Source organism: Monomorium pharaonis, chromosome 11 (assembly GCF_013373865.1).
Source record: "Monomorium pharaonis isolate MP-MQ-018 chromosome 11, ASM1337386v2, whole genome shotgun sequence".
In the NCBI taxonomy this organism is placed as follows: domain Eukaryota; kingdom Metazoa; phylum Arthropoda; class Insecta; order Hymenoptera; family Formicidae; genus Monomorium; species Monomorium pharaonis.
In genome coordinates this window covers 16037198-16056667 of record NC_050477.1, presented here as the reverse complement: position 1 = coordinate 16056667, position 19470 = coordinate 16037198, and the positions used below count along the sequence as shown (strand labels likewise).

Sequence of the window (19470 nt, the reverse complement as noted above, 5' to 3'; positions counted from 1 at the left end):
TGCGACCTATGGCACACCAAGGCACTTCTAAACGAAAAAAATGCAACTGTGAAAGTAGCATCCACGCTAAACAATACGAACATTAAGGAAATAATACGTATTGTTTTTGCTATCCCGATTTCACATTTCAATCGATCATGTGCATGTTTATATACAGATCTGGCATAGCTAAAAAATCAAACACAAGAGCGATAAGAATTGTGTCTCATTCGAGAATCATCGATATTTAAATCGAAATAACAATGCATTATTTCAAATCCACCTTCAATTTAACATATGCATCAACGTCTAAGGTTCGTAAGAATCCGATCGCTCGTAGGATAAATTTATAACAAGTCTACAAAAAAAGTTTTTGCCTACCCATATTTTATAAATTTGCATGACAAGAACACGAATCAATTCCTTTAACATACGAGACAAATACAGGCATATCTTGATTTATATAACAAATGTATATATATTAAAGCATATCGTTTCCCATTTGTCAAGTGTTTGTAGTGTTATTAATGCATATACAAAAAGTTTTTTATGGATATTTAAAAGCTTTACTCATCATTCTCCTGTTCTGCGTTTGTAGAAAAATTTGCTGAGTTACTTTTTTATTCTTTTATGTAAGATTTACTTCTAGATTCTTACCTATATCACACTGTACTCTGATATTAATCGATGATATTATTTAGTTTACAACATGTGCCCGCTTATAAATTATACTGATTAGACGAAACAAATTTTTCTTACCATTATTGAAATTATGCATGATCTCAGCATCTTTTTCTTCAAAATAACGCATTTTACAGTTTTATATGAAGAGAAGTTTGTCAATATACAACACTGACAAAGGGGAAATATATTTGCTTATCTCTCATCCGAATAAATCAGGAGTTGCACGATTCAAGTTGTTCTAAGTAAACGCCGAGCAAATAATTCCAATGTATTATTTATCGTTAAATCTATAATTTCTGTTGGCTTTATGCAATTTTAACATACTTGCTTATATGAGTGAAATTGTATATTTAATATGTATTTATCCAGATGTTCGCCAGGACATGAAGTTAAAATGTATGATACATATGCCGTGTGTAGAGATTTAATTATACAATCATTGTCTTTAACGATTTGAAAATATAAACGATTCTACTAGCCATTGTACCTGTTGAATATAGGATGATGTACCACAGCATCCTGTATAGTTTGGTTTTGATTATGTAGATCTGCATCTTTTTTACCTATTTTATTTAAGTAACTAATATATAAATCATGGTATATACACAGCTTCATCCCTGTGCGAACAGTGGAATATTTTTGTTTAGCTTTTAGAGCGGATGTAACTGCAGGAAAAAAGAATTTAAAGAACATTTATATAAATAAATATTATATATTTTAGTAGATTATAATGATATACTTATTAATATAATTATACAAATAAATATAAAAATTTTTAAGTTTTCTCAAATTAAATATTTAAAATTCCTTTGATACTTTTTTCTAGACGATTTGTACAAATTTCATTACACTAGCTGAAATCTGTACAGATAGTAATTAAATTATTCTATTAAGATAAAGAAAATTATATTTTTATTAATACTTCAGTAAAAAAATTTTTTATCTATAAATGAAAATATTCCTTAGAATATTATGTGTAGATTGTAGATAAGTAATAAGTGATTTAAATATTAAAAAAGCACATATAAAAAATAATATAAACCTTTTTTTCATAAAAATGCACGAGATAATTTTTTTTCTCATTTGAGCAAATTATCTTTATCTAAATTAATAAATTAATACAGCCTTCAGATAAAAATTGTACATAAATGAATCTTCTAAGTCAACAAAATTTATAAGTGAATCTGCTTCAATCTAAAGAGATGCTTCAGTCGAAGAATTTATTGTAATTGGTGGAAGAAAGTATGAACGGATCTGGCTATGTAGCTGCGCTATTTCGGCATCCTCTCTCTCTAAAGCTCTAATGAACTGTACAAATTGTACAGTACCTGATTTGAACACACATGATTAATTGTTCAATTTTTTGTTGGATTAAGTTTTATTCTTAATCTAGTTCTTATCTAATCTAATCTTATTCTTAATTCTAATCACCTTCTCTTCCTTCTGGGAATCCATAATTTTTTATGACGTCCATTTGAATCTGTGTTACTAGTGGAAACACGAATTGCATCATTTTTAACATCTCATTGCCAGAATTTTCCTTGGCGTCTGCAAGCTTTTGTAAATTATCAGGTGTATTCAATGCTGTCAAAATGTCCGTCAATATAGCTAAAAAAAATTATTCATATATTTTATTATATATTTACAATTATACATTTAATTGATATATAATAAACAATTTTATGAACTTATATAATTACGTAAATTAAAATAATATCGTAAGCGCGTTGAATTTTAATGAAACATAACTTCCAAAAGACTTCTCTTTGGATTTTTTCATACCTTTTGCAGTTTCCAGTGTGACACCAGGAACACTTGCCATAGTGTACGGAGTATAATCGAAGGTTATGTTAAGAGAAACAACGGTATTGTCACTATTATATGTGATAAACCAAGATATTATAGATATTTTATTATACTTAATACTTGTTACAGTTAAATTGACAAATATTTTATATAAAATATTTAATAGCAGATATGTACATTGATCTTTTTCAAAATTATTTTACGTAATGTAATGCAATTTTATTTGGTAATAACTGCTAATTGTTTCTTTTACGATACAATTCGTAGAATTGTGATATTTCAATTTCTTTATGTTTATCTATAAGTGACAGCTATCCGCAGAAGTCACATTTCCGGAGCAATAGAGAGAGACAGAACTTGTATTAATGGAAGGGGAAAAGAACCGTACAAGTGTGTCAATTGGCCTGTTCTTTTTAGCTGCACTGATGCACTGGTGCAATAAGTTAAAGTGAGACAAATATATTTTTTCTCATTCTAACTTGTTGTACCAGTGCAGCAATGCAGCGAAAAAGAACAGACCACAGAGAGGTCCGACCGACTTGTATAATGGTCTGTTCTTTCTAGCTGCACTGTTGCACTGGTGCAATAAGTTAGAATGAGAAAAAATATACTTGTCTTACTTTAACTTATTGCACCGGTGCAACAGTGCAGCTAGAAAGAACAGACCATAAGTTCTATGAATTCAGGCACACATTTGCCCAGCCCAGAAAATGGCCGCGATCATATGTATGTATACATATATGGCTGCGTTCGGAAACATCACCTGAGTGCTCTCGGGTATCATTCTATCCTTGTTATTCATCGACATATAGAATGGACTGAGCATTGCGATAGGCAAGCGCGCGCCTGCTTTAGAGTGAGAGGTACTACACCTGAGGCCTATGTTTGTCTCTCTTGCAAGCTTCTGATTTGTTATTTCGTCCTCCTCCGTGAATGGAGGGGGACGAAATAACAAATCAGAAGCTTGCAAAAGAGACAAACATAGGCCTCAGGTGTAGTACCTCTCACTCTAAAGCAGGCGCGCGCTAACCTATCGCAATGCTCAGTCCATTCTATATGTCGATGTTGTTATTCGTTCTATGTGAAACAAAGATAGAATGATATCCGAGAGCACTCGAATGACGTTTCCGACGCAGCCTATGTCATATTACGTCAAATGTGTATCTTATCTTGGCTGTGTCACAGTTTAGTAGCTAAACTGTGGCTGTGTTTTAAATTCAAAATTGCTGTCGGACTCAGTTCACCCAATAGTCAGTACTGAAAATATATAATTACGTGTAACGGAAACTACAAATTTTCAGTACTGACAACAACGTTGAAACACAGCTATATAGTGTTACAGTATCGTGTAACATGAATTTTTTTAATTATACACATCTGCAGTGAGTAATGATAGTAAGTAACATTTTTGCAGTTTAATTTAAAAAACCTAGAAAATAATCTTAATGTCTATTAATAAATATTTATAATTTGTGAATATTTTTTAATCTTATTTTGCAAAGTAATGAATAGTAATAAAACATGTTTATTTTGAAAAGTTGTGTTTAATATGTATATGAAAAATAAACAAAATAACAATAAATAATTATTTTTGTAGATATAAAAATGCCATCTTGTTGTGTGCCTGGGTGTCCAAAACGTACAAGCAAAGGCGTAAGAATTTACATGGCTTGTTTCCCAAAAAATCCTGAAAGAAAAAAAGTTTGGATTGCCAACATAGGCAAAGTTAATTGGAAATCAACAATAGGTTTATGTGTATGTGAGGTAAATAACATGAAAGTAATATAAAAGGTAAATTCATTTCTTTTATGTTGTAGAAATTAAAATATTGACAACCTATAAAATTTTTTATAGATACATTTTGCGAATGAAATGTGGGAGAAAATACGCGTTGACGGAAAGAAGAAATTAAAAAGTAATGCTGTGCCCACAATTTTTGGTGCTCAATTAGAAAAAAATAGTACTTTTATTAGAACAAATGTGAGTTTTTTATGTATCTTTATTAAAAACAACAAACTTTAAACGTAATAATCTTTTTATTAAAATAACGAACTTTATAGGATAAAACTATTGAATCTTTTACAAGGCAACCTGCAATTGAAACATCTAATGAAGACAAACTACAAGAGGACTGTTCCATAGCAAATGTTTTTGATGTACCATTGACATCGAGTAATGTTGCAGGTTATTATAAAATTTCACTTACTATACTATTATAATATATTATTATGTTACTAATATTTATAATTACTTATATTGTTTTATATTTCTTATATTTAAGATTTTTTATATTGTTTTATAGATTCTTCCATTCCTATCTATTCAAAAACAATATGTAATGAAGAACTGAATGAAATTAAACAATTAAAGAAACAATTAGAAGAAGCTAATAGAAAACTTGATTTGGCCAACAAAATTATCTTGAAAAGTAATAAATCTAAAAATACGTTAAAAAAGCATATTCAAAGATTGGTACAAATGAAAAACAATTCAAAAAAACGAAATTTGAAATTAGAATCATCACTCAAGCAAATATTTAATGATGACCAAATAGAAGTTCTTATGCGTGGATCCTCACGTGGTTACACGTGGTCTAATGACACTTTAAAAAAAGCACTTCGATTGAAGTTTTCTTGTGGTTGTAGTGGCTATCAAGAGTTACTGAAGGAAAAATGGCCTTTACCAAGCGAACGTACACTTCGAAGGAAACTGGTAGGTATCAAAATTCAAGAAGAAATTTGATATTTTTTAATTAAAGACAAAATTTGTCAATTTAAAGATATTAGAGAAAGAGATTGCTCACTTATATTAGATAAAATGTTCATAGCTTTAGGTCAACAATTTGATCAATCCACATAATCTTCCCTGGTGGACCAATTTGACTAAATATCCATCTTTTCACAGAAAAGATTAATTAAATTGTATTTATTTGAATCAAAATTTGTTTTCAGATACAGTAAAGTATTGCTTGATAATAATTTCTATCTGACAAAGTATTAAATGTCGTTTTATTGACAAAAGAGTATTACATCAAAACATTTTAACAGCACAAATTCTGTAAATTTTAAGGATGGTTTGTATATCAAAAATCCAGCAGAAGTTAAACATAAGTTACAGTAACATTCTTGTTTAAGATACGGGAAAGAATGTATCCAGCGATATTATACAATATATTCATTTCAATGTTCCCTATATGTATTTTTGTTGACGAATCAGGAACAGATGGCAATGTTTTTTAAAATCTCTTTAGTCTTAGGGAGAATTCACACCTTGATAGAAAAACAGGAGCCAGTGTTTGTGCTTGTAGCAAATAGTGCACTCTATTTTTCTGCTTCAGAAACTGTTAACTACTAATGCAAGTTCTGATTGATTTTCTGTTTTTCTGTTAAGGTGTAAATTCTCCCTTGGACTTACTTAAAAAAGCATCAACAATGAGTCTATCGATCATCTTTGTAGCTAGAGTTATCTATTGGTTTTAAATATTTTGATATTATCATAATTTTTTTTATACCTGACAAACTCAGACATAAAAATATGTACAAAATATTTATCATAAATATTTTTCCTTGTAAATATTTTATAAATATTTTATAAATATTTTGTGCTATCTGGGATATGTATTGTATAATATATTATTTATCACATTTTATATTGTATATACACATATACGTATATGTTATTTTAAATATATATTTTCATACATTTTACTTAATAGTATAATTTTATTTATATGATATATACATTTATTAGATGTTATTTATATTTTATTATTTTAGTGATGTTAAATTTAAGTAAATTCGGAGAGCGAATGTATTTTAATTCAAATTACTTGCTAATTCGCGCTAGATCAGCAAGGTTTCCTATTGACGACACCATTTTGCGGGCAAAAGTCACGTGCACCAATCACGCAAACTTTCAATGTCCAGTTTCCTGGGAGTAGGGCCTAAACACAGTGGTTAGATTTAGAAAACACAAGTGATCAGTGAGCGGTCAATGATTATTGGTCCTTACTTTTAGATCTCTAAATTTGGACCAATTATATTATCGAATTACTCAACTGTTGTGCAACGGTTGTGTTTTCTGAATGGTTGCGTTCAGCAGAAAAAGCAGCTTTGCAACTGTTGTAAAATTTTTCAACACGGATTGGTTCTTGCTCTTAGTTCCTGTTAGATCTAAACGTATAAGTTTATTTGTGCTATTAAAATTGTTCTTTATAATTGAACCTTTTGCACGATTTGTCTTTCCTCTTCTTCTCTTGAACACACCTGTTCATTAAAGTGCAAAAAGAGCGTAGTGCTATAAAGCCTGTTCTTTTTAGCTGCATTGATGCACTGGTGCAATAAATTAAAGTGAGACAAATATATTTTTTCTCATTCTAACTTGTTGCACCAGTACAGCAGTGCAGAGAAAAAGAATAGGCCAATAGATTGCATTTCAGTGCAACTTGGTGCAACTGTAAAGAGTACTGGAGCACCATGTATTGGAGTATGCACATATATGAATGTGTCATTTGTTGACGCTCTTGAAATATTTCTAAAAATAAAGATAAAATTAGGATTTTGCGATATCGCACATAATAATTGAATCTACTAAGAAAAGTTTTATCAAGTGTATGTGTTATGTGCTTTATTATTCTTTTCAGCATATAACAAATTGTTGAAGTATATAGGTTATTTTAAACATTTTTAGAGACTTTGACCGGTTCGAAAAAAATGTTAATATATTCGAAATAATTAAATTTTTCTAAGTGAATAATTTCGAACAATTTGCTCGTTCTTTATATTTAAAAACTGAGCAGAGCACAATAAATATCTGTAGAACTTCGTAGAGGTCTATCTATTCAATCATGGGATCCGATCATGATCAAACGTTTTTACACATACTTCGTGACGAGAAAAACATCAATAATTTCTTGGATGCTTTTTTTGGATTTTTATATAGGTGGTAAGTATCAGAGATGTCAATGTTTTGGATAATAAAATTCCATTTATATAATAATACTTTATAACACCAGCACAGATTTTTATGTCGAAACAAACTTGGAACAAAAATTAGGCTTTCCACCAGGAATGGCAGAGAAACTCGTATTAAATACCATGTACAAGTGGAAAAACATTGCATCATCTTTACAAAAGACACCATCTGTAAATGATAATACAAACAGCAGCAGCAGTATGTTAGATCAATCAGTTTCTATGCAAAATAAGAACTGTAGACTTACTTCACCAGTAGCGCAAGAAATTGAAATTGATTCGTGTAATGAATCCGAAACAAATCCAATTAAACCATCCTCTATGCAATCATTAAAGACAGATCATATATCAGATAGTTATAATGGAGCTGTAAGAGAAAATTATGTTTGGACCCAGACTCTTGGTGATTTAGATGTACTTGTAAAAATACCAGAGCATATAAAAGCATCCAAAGATACAATCAAAGTTGACCTAAGCTCAAATAAGATCAAAATTAAGGGAAAGCCTTCCGCCTCTTCAGCAGATTCTGAATGGGAAACCATTTTCAGTGGCACACTTAGTTTTAAAATTCGCAGAGATGAATCTATATGGAGCATTGAAGCTGGGAAACAAATTAGTGTGCGTTTATTCATATAAGATATATTTATTTCAACAGCATTTTGGAACAGCATCAAATACATCTGACTTCTAGTATCTATTTATATATTTGTACTTATAGATTCATTTAGAAAAGGCTGTAGAAAGATGGTGGGAAGGTTTAGTAAATGAGGAACCAAAAATTGACTTAAACAAGATTGATTGTACAAAACATTTTGACGATATGGCGCCAGAAGAACAAATGAAAGTGCAAGAATTGATGTGGAATCATCAACAGAAAATGTTAGGCAAACCTACATCTGAACAAATTGTAATTATCTATATTTTGGTTAGCATATATAAAGCGCGAAATATTTATTTCAACAATTTATAAATGATATTACGTTTGCAGAAGATGGAGGCTACTTTGAAGCAAGCATGGAACGCGAAAGGATCGCCTTTTCAGGGTATGCCTTACGATCCTTCCATTTTAAAGTATAATTAATGTAAAGATTTTCTGAAATTACAATGTTTATATGTCAGAAATTAACTATAGAATGCTACTTGTATCTTTCTTACATTAATACTATTCTGGTTGAAAACACATTTCAGAATTTAAAATTTTTTAAGAATTTTTTTGAACACTTTTACTTTAAAGGTTGCAAGGAGCTAAAATTATTAAACTAATGCTATTTTAATGTAAAACAATTTATTAAAAGTTATTTTAAGCTCAAAATTGAATAACAAAATCTATTGAATTTAAATTAACATTTGAAAATTCATGCATAGTAGCATTCCAAGATTAAAAATCAGATTACATATTTATATTAAATAGCTTATATTAAAATATTTATATTGTAATAATTTTATAATATGTGTATGTATATACGCGTATATATAAAATATACTGCAATTTTTAAATGGAAGTTGAAGAATGATTTGATGCATGCTTATGACGTATACCACAACTATCTTGACAAAAATACTCTCGGTAATTTGGCATTGTCTTTCGAAAGATAGTGATTAATTAAAAATCTGGTGTTCTGGACGGATTGTACTTTTGATATAAAAAAACAGAACGCTATAATTACCACATACATTTAATACACGTTTATTTAATCTTAAAATTACGAAGAGAAAAATATTATTTTAACCATTATTAAATAAATTAATCCAAATAAATATTGTACTTTTGTACTTGGATATATTGTACTTTGACAAAAACAGTAACCTCAATCCAAAAAGAATTGTTTGGATTGGATAATAAAACGCAAAAATCCTTACAAAATTAATATTACAATAATAGTAAATTAACTTGACGACTTAATATTTTTTAAATATAAAAATGAAATTAAGCTCGCCTGTTTCTGTTGCGGATTTTGGTGCTGAATATAATTTTTCTATTAATGTAATATTCTTAGCTCATATAAACCGCACGCCGACAATTTTGTCAGTCTTGAAATACAGTTACTAAATATTGATAGTTAAAGGTATCCTTAAAATTCTTTCTTTCTCGGAAAAACTAATAACTGTAATTGTAAATAATTTATTGCGAAAAATAATATCTCAGCTAGGATTCGAACCTAAATTTTTCATCATTCCGTGAGAATAGGCGACGGAAGAAACATTTCTTTTTGTATGCAATATATTATAATTTCGCATTTTCCTGCGTGACAGTCGTGACAAATCTGCACATTTTCTTTTTAAGAAAAAAATAACGTCTGCGAAAGCAAAAAGCTTCTGGATCTCGGCGGAAACACTCTGTGAAATCACGAACGATCCGAGAGTTCACAGAATGCTCGGAATTCTACGCTTTTCCCTGGCGTTTACGCCGACTTTATATCACAATAGTGGTGGGATCGTTCACCACAGAGAGAGACTAGGCAGGAGCGGTTCGAGGATGGCAGGTACACAGGCTCGAACAGACTGTTCTCATTTGATTGAGCGCAACTTTCCTAAATTTTTATCTTAACTGATCCCAAACAGATTTTCATTAATGTAGCGACGATCAAGTGGCTAGCATGTAAACGTACATTTCCCAGTGAGAAATAAAATATCGAATCGACATCGATTCAACATTGAAATCATCATTTCGATGTCGATTCGACGTCACATTGATGTTGAATTCATTATTGTTTCTTATTGGGTTCCGTATTGACGCATGAAATCCCCATTATTTTGGTAGGCAGCTGTTATCGAAAATCTGTTCATAGAAGTATGTTAGTAAAGAATTCTAAGAAAATTCAAGCAAAGTTGATGATTCGATCAGATCTTTAAGGTAGAATATTAGTAACAAGGAACAAGTATAATCTCGAAGAATTCGAACTCCTGTAGAAATCTACTTCGCATCGAGCATCGCGTTTCCATCGTCGCGAGGAAAGCGATCGTTTTCCAAGTATTGCAACGTCGAAGTCAGAAATCACGTTGCGTATTCGCTTGAAACGCGCCGGACAGATGCATCTCCGCGGCAAGGTTGAGTGATGCGTGCGTTATCCTCGCAAGAATCCCTGCGATACAAAACTCAATCAAGTTCCCTTCCCTCCCCTCCCGCATCGTCCCTCGGCATCGTCGCAGGTGCAACAGGCGGCAGGTTGAGCGCGCGTTGAGCACCGCTGCGGGTAAAACACAGGTAATATACCTGCCCGAGGCTACAAGTCCATCCCCACCTGAGGTCCGGTTCTCTCTCCTTGCTCTCTCGGCCGGCTCTCCGGCTGGCTTTCCTTCGAGGTGAGTCGGGAGTCGAGCCGTTAGTATCGTTGCCGTTGCGACAGAAACGGTGGTGGTGTGATGTGCATCGTGGCGGAGCGCGTATCCTGAAGGACGGGCCAAGTACGCGAAGGATATTACACACGGAGGTATCCAGAGGCTAACTGAACCCCTTCCTCCCCCGTCTTTCCGCCGTCGAGCCCCGATACTTCTGCGAGATCGAGAGAGTCGCGCCCGCGTTCTCCAAAATTCGTCGAAGCGCGGTCCAGCTCTCCTCTTCGCTTCTTGACGGCCTCCTCTTCCTCGTGCCCGCTGATGCCCACACGTACAGTCGGTAGCAATAACCACCACGTAATCGCGGTGAGTGTGAGGTGAAGCTAACGGAAGAGAAAGAGAGAAAGAGCAACCGAGAGCACTCGACGACGACGACGAAGAAGAAGAAGAGAGAAAGAGAGTATAAGAGAAGATAAAATATCAAGATGCCGTGCTCCGCGGTGACGCTGTCCCTTGCTACCATAACCGGTATAATCGCCACTGCCCTCCTGGCGATCGCCTTCTCCACGGACAACTGGCTCTACACCGAGGTCAAACGCGCCCAGATCCAGGTTCGTATCCGATTTTGATATCGAGAGAAGCGAGCCTGCTTGCTGAGATTGCGCTTAGTACCTCACGATGAGGTGGAAGAACACGACAATGTAGACTTCCATTCTTCATTTATAGAAAAAAATGTATTTAAAAAAACATATATGAATATAATAAAGATGTACTCCAAGTTAAATTATATTTTTGCGCTAATCTCCAAGACATTTTCTAAATATCTCGGTAAATATTAGTTAAATAAATATCTCAGTAAATATTAGTTAAATCGAATTTCGCGCTTAGTACCTCACGAAGTGGAAGACCACGACAATGTATAGACTTCCATCCCTCACTTATAGAAAAAAATATATTTGAAAAAACATATATAAATATAATAAAGATGCATTCCAAATTAAATTGTATTTTTGCGCTAAACTCCAAGTCATTTTCTAAATTTCTTAGTAAAAATTAGTAAAATCAAATTCGATTCGTTTTTTAATTATTACATTGATAGAAAAATATGTATTTGCGGTTATAACTGCATAATAAAATAGTAAAATAATTATAATCAGGAATATCATTTTTACAGTAATTATTAACATAATATTAGTAATATAATAACGATACGGTTGTAGTAATGTCAACTATGAAAAAATTGTACTATAAATTATACAGCTTTCAAATATAGTACATTTACTAATATTATAGTTATTATAATTATTATAAAAACGATCTTCCTGACTATAATTATTTTATTATGCAATTATAGTCGCAATTGCATTCTATTCTTCTATTAGTGTAAATGCAAATTAAATTAAATGCCACTCAGCTCTATCTTACATCCATAAAAATAACCTTAAGTACAAAATATAGCAGTTAAAAATACTTAAATAAAAAAATTATTGAGAAAGGATTTGAACTGTACCTCGAATTTTGTATAAAATTGACTTCTTTCAATGTTGCATTTTTTTCGCTTCATGCTACTGCATTTGAAAGATAGATGTACCTGCACATTAAAGGAAAAAGAGATTTTTACCTCGAGGTAATTCGGAGAATTAGGAAACGACATCCGGTCAAATTTTCGTTTAGAAATTATGACAACGGGTAGATAAAAAAACGCGTTACTTCTGATTCTGCTTTGAAGAATCTCTTGATGAGAATGAGTCACAATGGAAATTGTTTGTCCGTTGCAAGGACTTGCGCTGCACTAATGTATGCAAGTCCAAGGCGTTAAAAGAAAAGAAAACCAAAGTGGGTTGTGAAAGCGTGGGATTTGATGATGGATTTTTGCGATGTTACCATTCGCGGAGTGTCATCAGCATCGTCGTTGAAGCTAATTCGGTTTAGACCGCGGACGCGCTTCTCTCCTGCACTCTACGTTCAGTCCTTATGCAAATTCTGATGAAACTGTTGCATACGCGGACTGCAGTCTCTGCGCTGAATGAGGGGAGGGAGGGCTTCGATCATTTATGAAAATAGACATCTTCCTGCCCGAAGTTGGATATCGCATCCGGATCTCATTACCTCTGACGGCCAAAGCTGTCATCAGCCGCCCGTGCTCGTGAATCTAATTTCTTCTACTTCCTCAGCATCCTTAAGGATGCGAGTATATCGCAAAGAAAGAGAATCGGCCGCGGCGCATTTGTGGTCCTTGGGCTCTCTAGTCCTTCCACTTATTTTGATTGATAATCACAATTTAGTTTTTGCATTCGCGTAGTGACATGTAATTGTATCGCATTAATGAGGATAATTTCCGACATCGTTATAATCCCATTTCTGATCGCACACAACAGGTACTTGCTGACGTATGAGTCAACGATTCATTATAGTAATTTCTATAATTATGTATTATATCGTTACTATTATGTCGTACTTTTGAGTAACCACAAGCAATCCATTTAAACGATAAACTATATATTTAAAATAAATGCGTGCGTCAAAATATGCACTTACTTATGTAAGTTATTTAAAGACTAGAATATTTCAATAAATTATTTCAATATTTTATATTAGAAAATTCATATATTGTAGCTTCGTTTATTTTTACAATTGACAAGATAACTGCACTTCTAAGAATTAGAAGGAAAAAAATCGTTAAAAAATTTTTTTGCTTGCCTAAGAACAGAGTATACATTACGAAAACAAGTTAATGTCTGTATAATTTCTTTGATTTTTCGAAACGTTAGTAATTCGTAACGCAGGAAGAAGTAAAAAAATATTTTGCACAGATTTTCTCAGTTAAAATATATTACGATCGAATAATTAGAAACAGGAGAAACAGAAATTACTATTAATTAGCGAAGCTAGCGAAAAGTAGCATTAATTAGCGAGAAGATTGCGTAATCTTTATTTAAAAAGTTCCAAGAGAAATGCATTCTTCCTCGAAAGGGGAGAGATAGGAAGTAGAATTTCCCGTGACTTCCGCCGTCCTTCTTGCGGGTGAACGTACGGGTCGAAGGTCAAGTTTACCCTCTCTTAGGGTCGTTGAAAGTCGGACGTTGTTCTCACGAGTTCTTCGTGGAATCGGGAAGATGTCAGCGGTAGAAATTGTTAAGGAATACTTGCGAGGGATGCGAATACTTTATTGGGATTCTTCTCAAGAAGAAACTTTAGTTAACTTGATCGTGGCAGACCTTTTGAATACTAAAATCAACGCTAAGCAAATCTATACTATATAAATAAAGGAATTGATCCGTTTCCTTCTTTTGAAACAAGAATACAAAATAAGAAAATTTATCTATTGTTTTCTTGAAATAAACATATTGAATCAAATAGGCGTTTTAAATAATCAATGCAATTAATCGTAAGTCGTCGATTCAATAACTAAAGCGATTAATATTGCTATTATTACATCTTATCCTGCGATTAACTTTATGTTTGTTTAAATGATACCTTTTTTCTATATATTCAAGTAATTTTTTCTTATAAATTCTTTTGAAACAAGAGGGTTTAAAAGGATTTTTTTTACATTCTCTAAAATGCTAGATGGATTTAGATTTTCTACAATGTCCCCATTTAATTTTGGCTCGAAAAGCTTCTTAAATATATATACAATATTTCGCATAATAAATTAATCCGTTGGCGTCGCGAGTTACGCCACGACTTGACGCAAAACGCAGGTGTAACTCGCGGCGCAACACGCGAAATATTCCGACGTTGATGTAATATCCTGCGCAACGCAAAAATCATACGGACGTACATGCGTAAGAATAGGAATTATTAAATGACAGGCGTGCGGATAACGTTCCACGCGTCATCCACCATCCACCACGTAGGCGCCGCCATACCCATTCAACATACGATCGTTGTATACGTATAATGAAATCGTCAAAACGCTTCGCGATTGACAATCATCTATCTACAGAGATGGAACATCTCGCAGACTTTTTTTTTCTCTATCTCGAGGAGAGACTCATCATTTATGCGACCCTCGTGTGTTTGACGTAGTACCGCGAGTTTGTTATTCCGAGTAGCTGGGGAGGTTGCCGTCGATTAAATCAGATTAGATAGTCGTTAGCGGAATCTCATTTCGCGGGTATCCCGTTCCTCTTCTTTGCGCTTTTCTCTTTCTCTCGGCCGGCCGGGACGCCTCTCCTCTCCTCTCTTCCTCCTTCTCCTCTCCTTACTCGTTCTTCGACATCTCGATCTCCCGACATCTCGTCCCGCGCCTTCGGAACGATCGACATTCCGAGCCGCGCCCATTCTCAGCGCGTTGGCTCAACGAGTTTTGTTCGGTGCACCGATCGCGCGGTACCGACGCGTATGTCCTTTTGCGAAAATCAAGAGACGAGAGATGAACTTCCGTTGAGATCACGGGATCTGCGTAAGCTCCTCCGGCAGAGCAGATCCACGCGTAAATGGTCAGTCGCGCGCGACAAGAATTCACCCATATGTCATTCTTGCGAGATGTGATATATATATTTTTTCATTTTTTTTTTACTTCAAATCGCTCACATTTCGAATCCAAAAGCTGTGCGATGACAATTAAAACATTTGTTTTCAGTACTTTGTCAAAACTCTTTTGTTCTTAAACTTATCCGACATTCTATTCGAAATTCCATTGGACTTTCGAAATCTACAGGCTTTGTGTCATCTGCGTACCGAGAAAAAAATGTGCATAATAAAATGATTGTAATCAGAAATATTATTATATAATAATAATTTTAGTAATTATTACTATAATATTTGTAACAATAACCATATATTTACAGTAATGCTTATAGCGATTGTTTTATAGTACAACTTACTAAATTAAAATCTCCATTTTAGTTAATAGTAACCATATCACAAATTGCATAAACCAATATTATGATTACGAGAATTTTTATATAATTTAAACAAATTATAATTTATGTTGTTGAATAACTATAAAGTATGGTTAGATCTGAAAATAACTGTAAAATATAATGATGTTATGGTTACTGCAACAATTTTTTCTCTCGGTAACAGAGAGAAAGATTTTTTACATTTAATAAAATTAATTAAAAGCAAAGAAATATAAACTTATGCTTTGGAATAATCGAACAGAACTGTTTATTCGAAGAAGCAATTTGATTTATTAATACTGTTTCATTCAATAAAAAACAATACTTTTTTCAGTAAAAATAATGTTTTCATATAATACAATTGTTGGGTTCGGAGAGCACGCTTTTGGCGCTGTGAGCGTGCTCTATCTTTCTTCGACATTCACTGAGCAATAAGGATAGAATGATACTTTTAGCGCTAATAGCGTCTCCCCGAACCTAGCTATTATGTTTGACTAAAATAAATAAAATAAATAAATAAATAAGTATTCAACGAAATTTTCTTGTCATTGTGCACAGAAGAAAAAATTAGTATTAATTCAACAATTTGTCTCATATACAAACAAGAATTCAAAACTTTCTTTAAAGAGTTTGATAATCTTAAATTTCAGTAAAATATTATATTTCAATATTATAATAGTCATCTAAAGAGCACAATATTGTTGATTATTTTGAGAATAACAATATTAAACAGATCTAATTCTTGGTTTGAAGATATTGTCATTTTCTATTGGATATTTTTTTCTGTTCAATCGCGAATTATTTCTTAATAAAGATTAATATATTTTCTCGATAAAACTATGTACAAATTAAATGTCTTCACGTAAACAAGTCTGTTAAAAATTTTTTATAAATTAAATTCTTTAAAGATTTTATAATCTGACTTTTATGTAAGATAATTTTGTTGTAGATTTGAGACTAATTCTTTTTTGTGGAATATTATTATTTCTTTGTGGTTAGTGCAATTCCGTTTTCAACTCCTTTTCTTCGCTATGACAATCAAGTTTTTGTTCGAAATTTACGCATCAATTCTCCGATTTTTCTAGATCGATCTGGATCGTTTCTCCCGGATTGATCTGGATCGTTTCGTACGGTTCAAGTTTGACCATCAAATTACCCACTAATCCACTTGACGACCGAGATGGAGATGCGCAGTATCCGAGAAGATCTCGCGGCCGCGACGCACGTGACGCTCTGTTATTTTCTTTTGCGCGATTCCCGGACCCGGACGACGACAACGGTTGGCTACCTCGCCTTTTCGCTCGGGTGGCGAGGAGGCAGGCGACGCGGCGTGCGTGCGCCAGGAGAATCGCCGCGTACAGTTATGTCGCCCGCGCCAGCGCGCCAGCGTGCATCCCGGCGCGCTGAAGTGGGCGCGAGCGGACGCGCGTCGGATACCTCCTCGCGCGCGCGCGCGCGAGTGGCACGCACGCGAGGAGGTGATAATTCCGCGTCCCCCACGACCACGACGCGACCTCGGCGTCAACACGCGAGGTAGCCGTCGATTAACGGGAAGACGCTGCGCGTAAATTCCCAACATTAACCGAGACGACCCCGTCGATGACAACCGGCGATTTTTTAATTCTGTAATATACGAGACGTAAAGACGGCAAGATCTCCCCTCGACGAAATGGATTAACGACTCGTACGATGTACAATCGCGACTTAATTATTAACGGGTTCGCGCACGGCTTCCTGCCCGCGTTTGAATCGCGCAACGGAAAATAAATCCCGGATATATGTATACCTATATCGCGCCTCTGCTCTAGAATACTGTGAAAAAAAAAAAAAAGTGAACTCCCGACAGTTTCACGTTTCTTCTTGACATTTGAAAGTAGGAACGGAAAAGGACAAGGATACGGAAGGTCGCTGATTGATAGGACCGGCATTGGGGAATTTTAATTAGAATGCTATTTCTGACTACGCAGATTGCACAAAAAAAACCGGTTCTACGAATGGTTCCACGTGTTGCATTATTATTACGTTCAAGGAGAGAAGCGAAATTGGGAGATCAAATGTAGTTTTTTTTTTTTTAATCTTATATGTACACGTACGAGACGTTATGTTTTCTTCAACTCTGTACAATGTTATACCTATGATTGCGCGAGGAAATTTTCGCCTTGCCGCTCGCGCTTTAATAAGTGAATTTAATGAGTTCTCGCGCGTGTTCGTACGCGATGCGTGCGCTGTCCATCCTGCCGGCCAGGATGGCTCGTCGGGTTGCCCGTTGCTCGGTTAGATTGTTGATTACATCGTTCGCGTCGGTTCCTGTTCGCTCGCCGGGATAAAGGCGTCCGTTTAACACTTATATCCCCGCGCGTTTGCGTGCACAGTAGCGCGCGTTACGCGGCGGAATTATGTTCGTCGGGTATATACAGTCACTGTACTTTCATTCGAGAGCCGCGCGGTGACGTGGCGAGCTGGGCGCGCGAGGAAAGGAATGCGCGCACCTGAATTCGCGCCGCGCGATATTCCTATATCTGACATCGGGACAGCGGGCGAGCGGCGAAACGGCAGCTCTCGCGGATAATATTTGAGAATGCGGTCCGCGCGCTCGAAGGAAACCGGCGGGGCGAATAAACGCAAATCTCACGTATAAGCGCGATTAGAGATGTCGGGGGAAAAAATTTGCAGCATTATTTAACGAGGTACATACGAGAAATGACGTCGGTTACGCCAGTTATTTCGTAAACGTGTGATATCCGCGGACGAGTTGTCACTTGTTTCTTAACGAGGAATATCGACCGTAATCGATCCGGCAAGCTGAAAGGGGATCGTCGCTCAGAGTGGACGACTCTTCAAGGTCGCGGTTCGTGATCCGCGGCGCTTTTTAAAGACGCTGAATGGCGTAACGCGGCTTCGTGCGCGAAACGATCCACGCGGAGAAACTCGAGTATTGCACGAGTATCCTCTTCCTGCCCCGACCAAATGCATCCGACGAGGATGCCCCGGCGAAAATGCAATGTCCGCGACTCTACGCGATTTTCGCTTCCTGATGAACAACATTTCGCAAATACGCGACGCAATTCATTTAGTCAGCTTATTATGCCACGCAAATTTCCTTTCGATATCTGAGAAAAGCGTTCGACTATTATTGTGATTAGATAGCGACATGCTGCCATGTGTTTATATAAGAAGATAGATATAGAAAGCAAAAACGATTCAATCAATATTAATAACCGATATGTCATATTGATCGTATAATATATTTAGCAGATACAAGTTGTGCAAAAGTCACATTAAGTAGTACTCGCATGTTGAGTAATATATATATGCTCTTATATGTATAAATCTAACGTACATTAATATTACCCCAATAAACATTTGATATTTAGCAGCGATATTTTAAGGTAGCAAAACAAAATTTTATTGCACTGCTGACGTAATTATCAAAAGTTGTATTTCTAAATGTAAAATCACGAGGAAAAGAAAAGAGATTTAGTCAAGTCTTATTGCTTTATACGGGAACCTGGGGTATAATGGCTCAGAGTCGATATCTTTTTACAGAGACATCTGCCATGTAATAAAATGTGTTGCAACTATTGATGTTAAATGTCTCTTTCTGCGTGCTGTTATTAGTTGTCGTATTGTTTTAGCAGAGAATTGTTAGAAATTATTTAATGCATTTGCTATGCTTTCCGCGACTGAATTAGTAATTACAATTCTTTGATATGCAATGATAAAATTCTATTTGTTATTACTGTAAATACATTTATGTTATAAAACAATCTATTCTTGTCATTTCAAATATGTTTGTGTAAATATTGATTAGATGTAATATTTTGTATTATTACATTAAATTTATACGTTTCGTGGCATAACGAAAGTGATATGTGCAATTGTAGAATGAAAAATGAGTAATC

At 34.5% G+C, this 19470-nt stretch overlaps 3 protein-coding genes across 6 annotated transcripts in view; 2 read left to right on the top strand and 1 right to left on the bottom strand.

Moving 5' to 3' along the window:
* Window positions 1–1435: 1435 nt before the first annotated feature.
* On the bottom strand, window positions 1436–2919 carry LOC105834297 (protein C10). Its single transcript, XM_012676661.3, has 3 exons — window positions 2446–2919; window positions 2095–2271; window positions 1436–1991 (listed from the first exon to the last, which is right to left on the bottom strand). The coding sequence occupies exons 1-3, from the start codon at window positions 2483–2485 to the stop codon at window positions 1858–1860; spliced, it is 351 nt and encodes a 116-aa protein (XP_012532115.1). The 5' UTR covers window positions 2486–2919; the 3' UTR covers window positions 1436–1857.
* A 553-nt stretch (window positions 2920–3472) lies between these two features.
* On the top strand, window positions 3473–8944 carry LOC105836542 (nudC domain-containing protein 3). 3 transcript variants are annotated; one of them, XM_012680634.3, is made up of 10 exons: window positions 3476–3864; window positions 4067–4233; window positions 4324–4449; window positions 4530–4653; window positions 4772–4897; window positions 4985–5181; window positions 7298–7413; window positions 7484–8060; window positions 8161–8349; window positions 8431–8944. In XM_012680634.3, exons 2-10 carry the CDS (start codon window positions 4075–4077, stop codon window positions 8521–8523), a joined length of 1707 nt encoding a protein of 568 aa, XP_012536088.2. In that variant the 5' UTR covers window positions 3476–3864; window positions 4067–4074; the 3' UTR covers window positions 8524–8944. The 3 variants fall into 3 exon arrangements, with proteins under 3 accessions (XP_012536085.2, XP_036149817.1, XP_012536088.2); XM_012680631.3 differs by having other exon boundaries at window positions 3473–3864; window positions 4772–5181; XM_036293924.1 differs by having other exon boundaries at window positions 3475–3864; window positions 4556–4653; window positions 4772–5181.
* A 1805-nt stretch (window positions 8945–10749) lies between these two features.
* LOC105840823 overlaps window positions 10750–19470 on the top strand; it is a 29779-nt gene continuing 21058 nt past the window's right edge. Inside the window, exon 1 of one of the 2 annotated variants that reach the window (XM_012687902.3) lies at window positions 10750–11329. In XM_012687902.3, the coding sequence (XP_012543356.1) occupies window positions 11204–11329 (126 nt within the window). In that variant the 5' untranslated portion in view covers window positions 10750–11203. The remainder of the gene's footprint in view (window positions 11330–19470) is intronic. The other variant, XM_012687901.3, reaches the window with a different exon arrangement.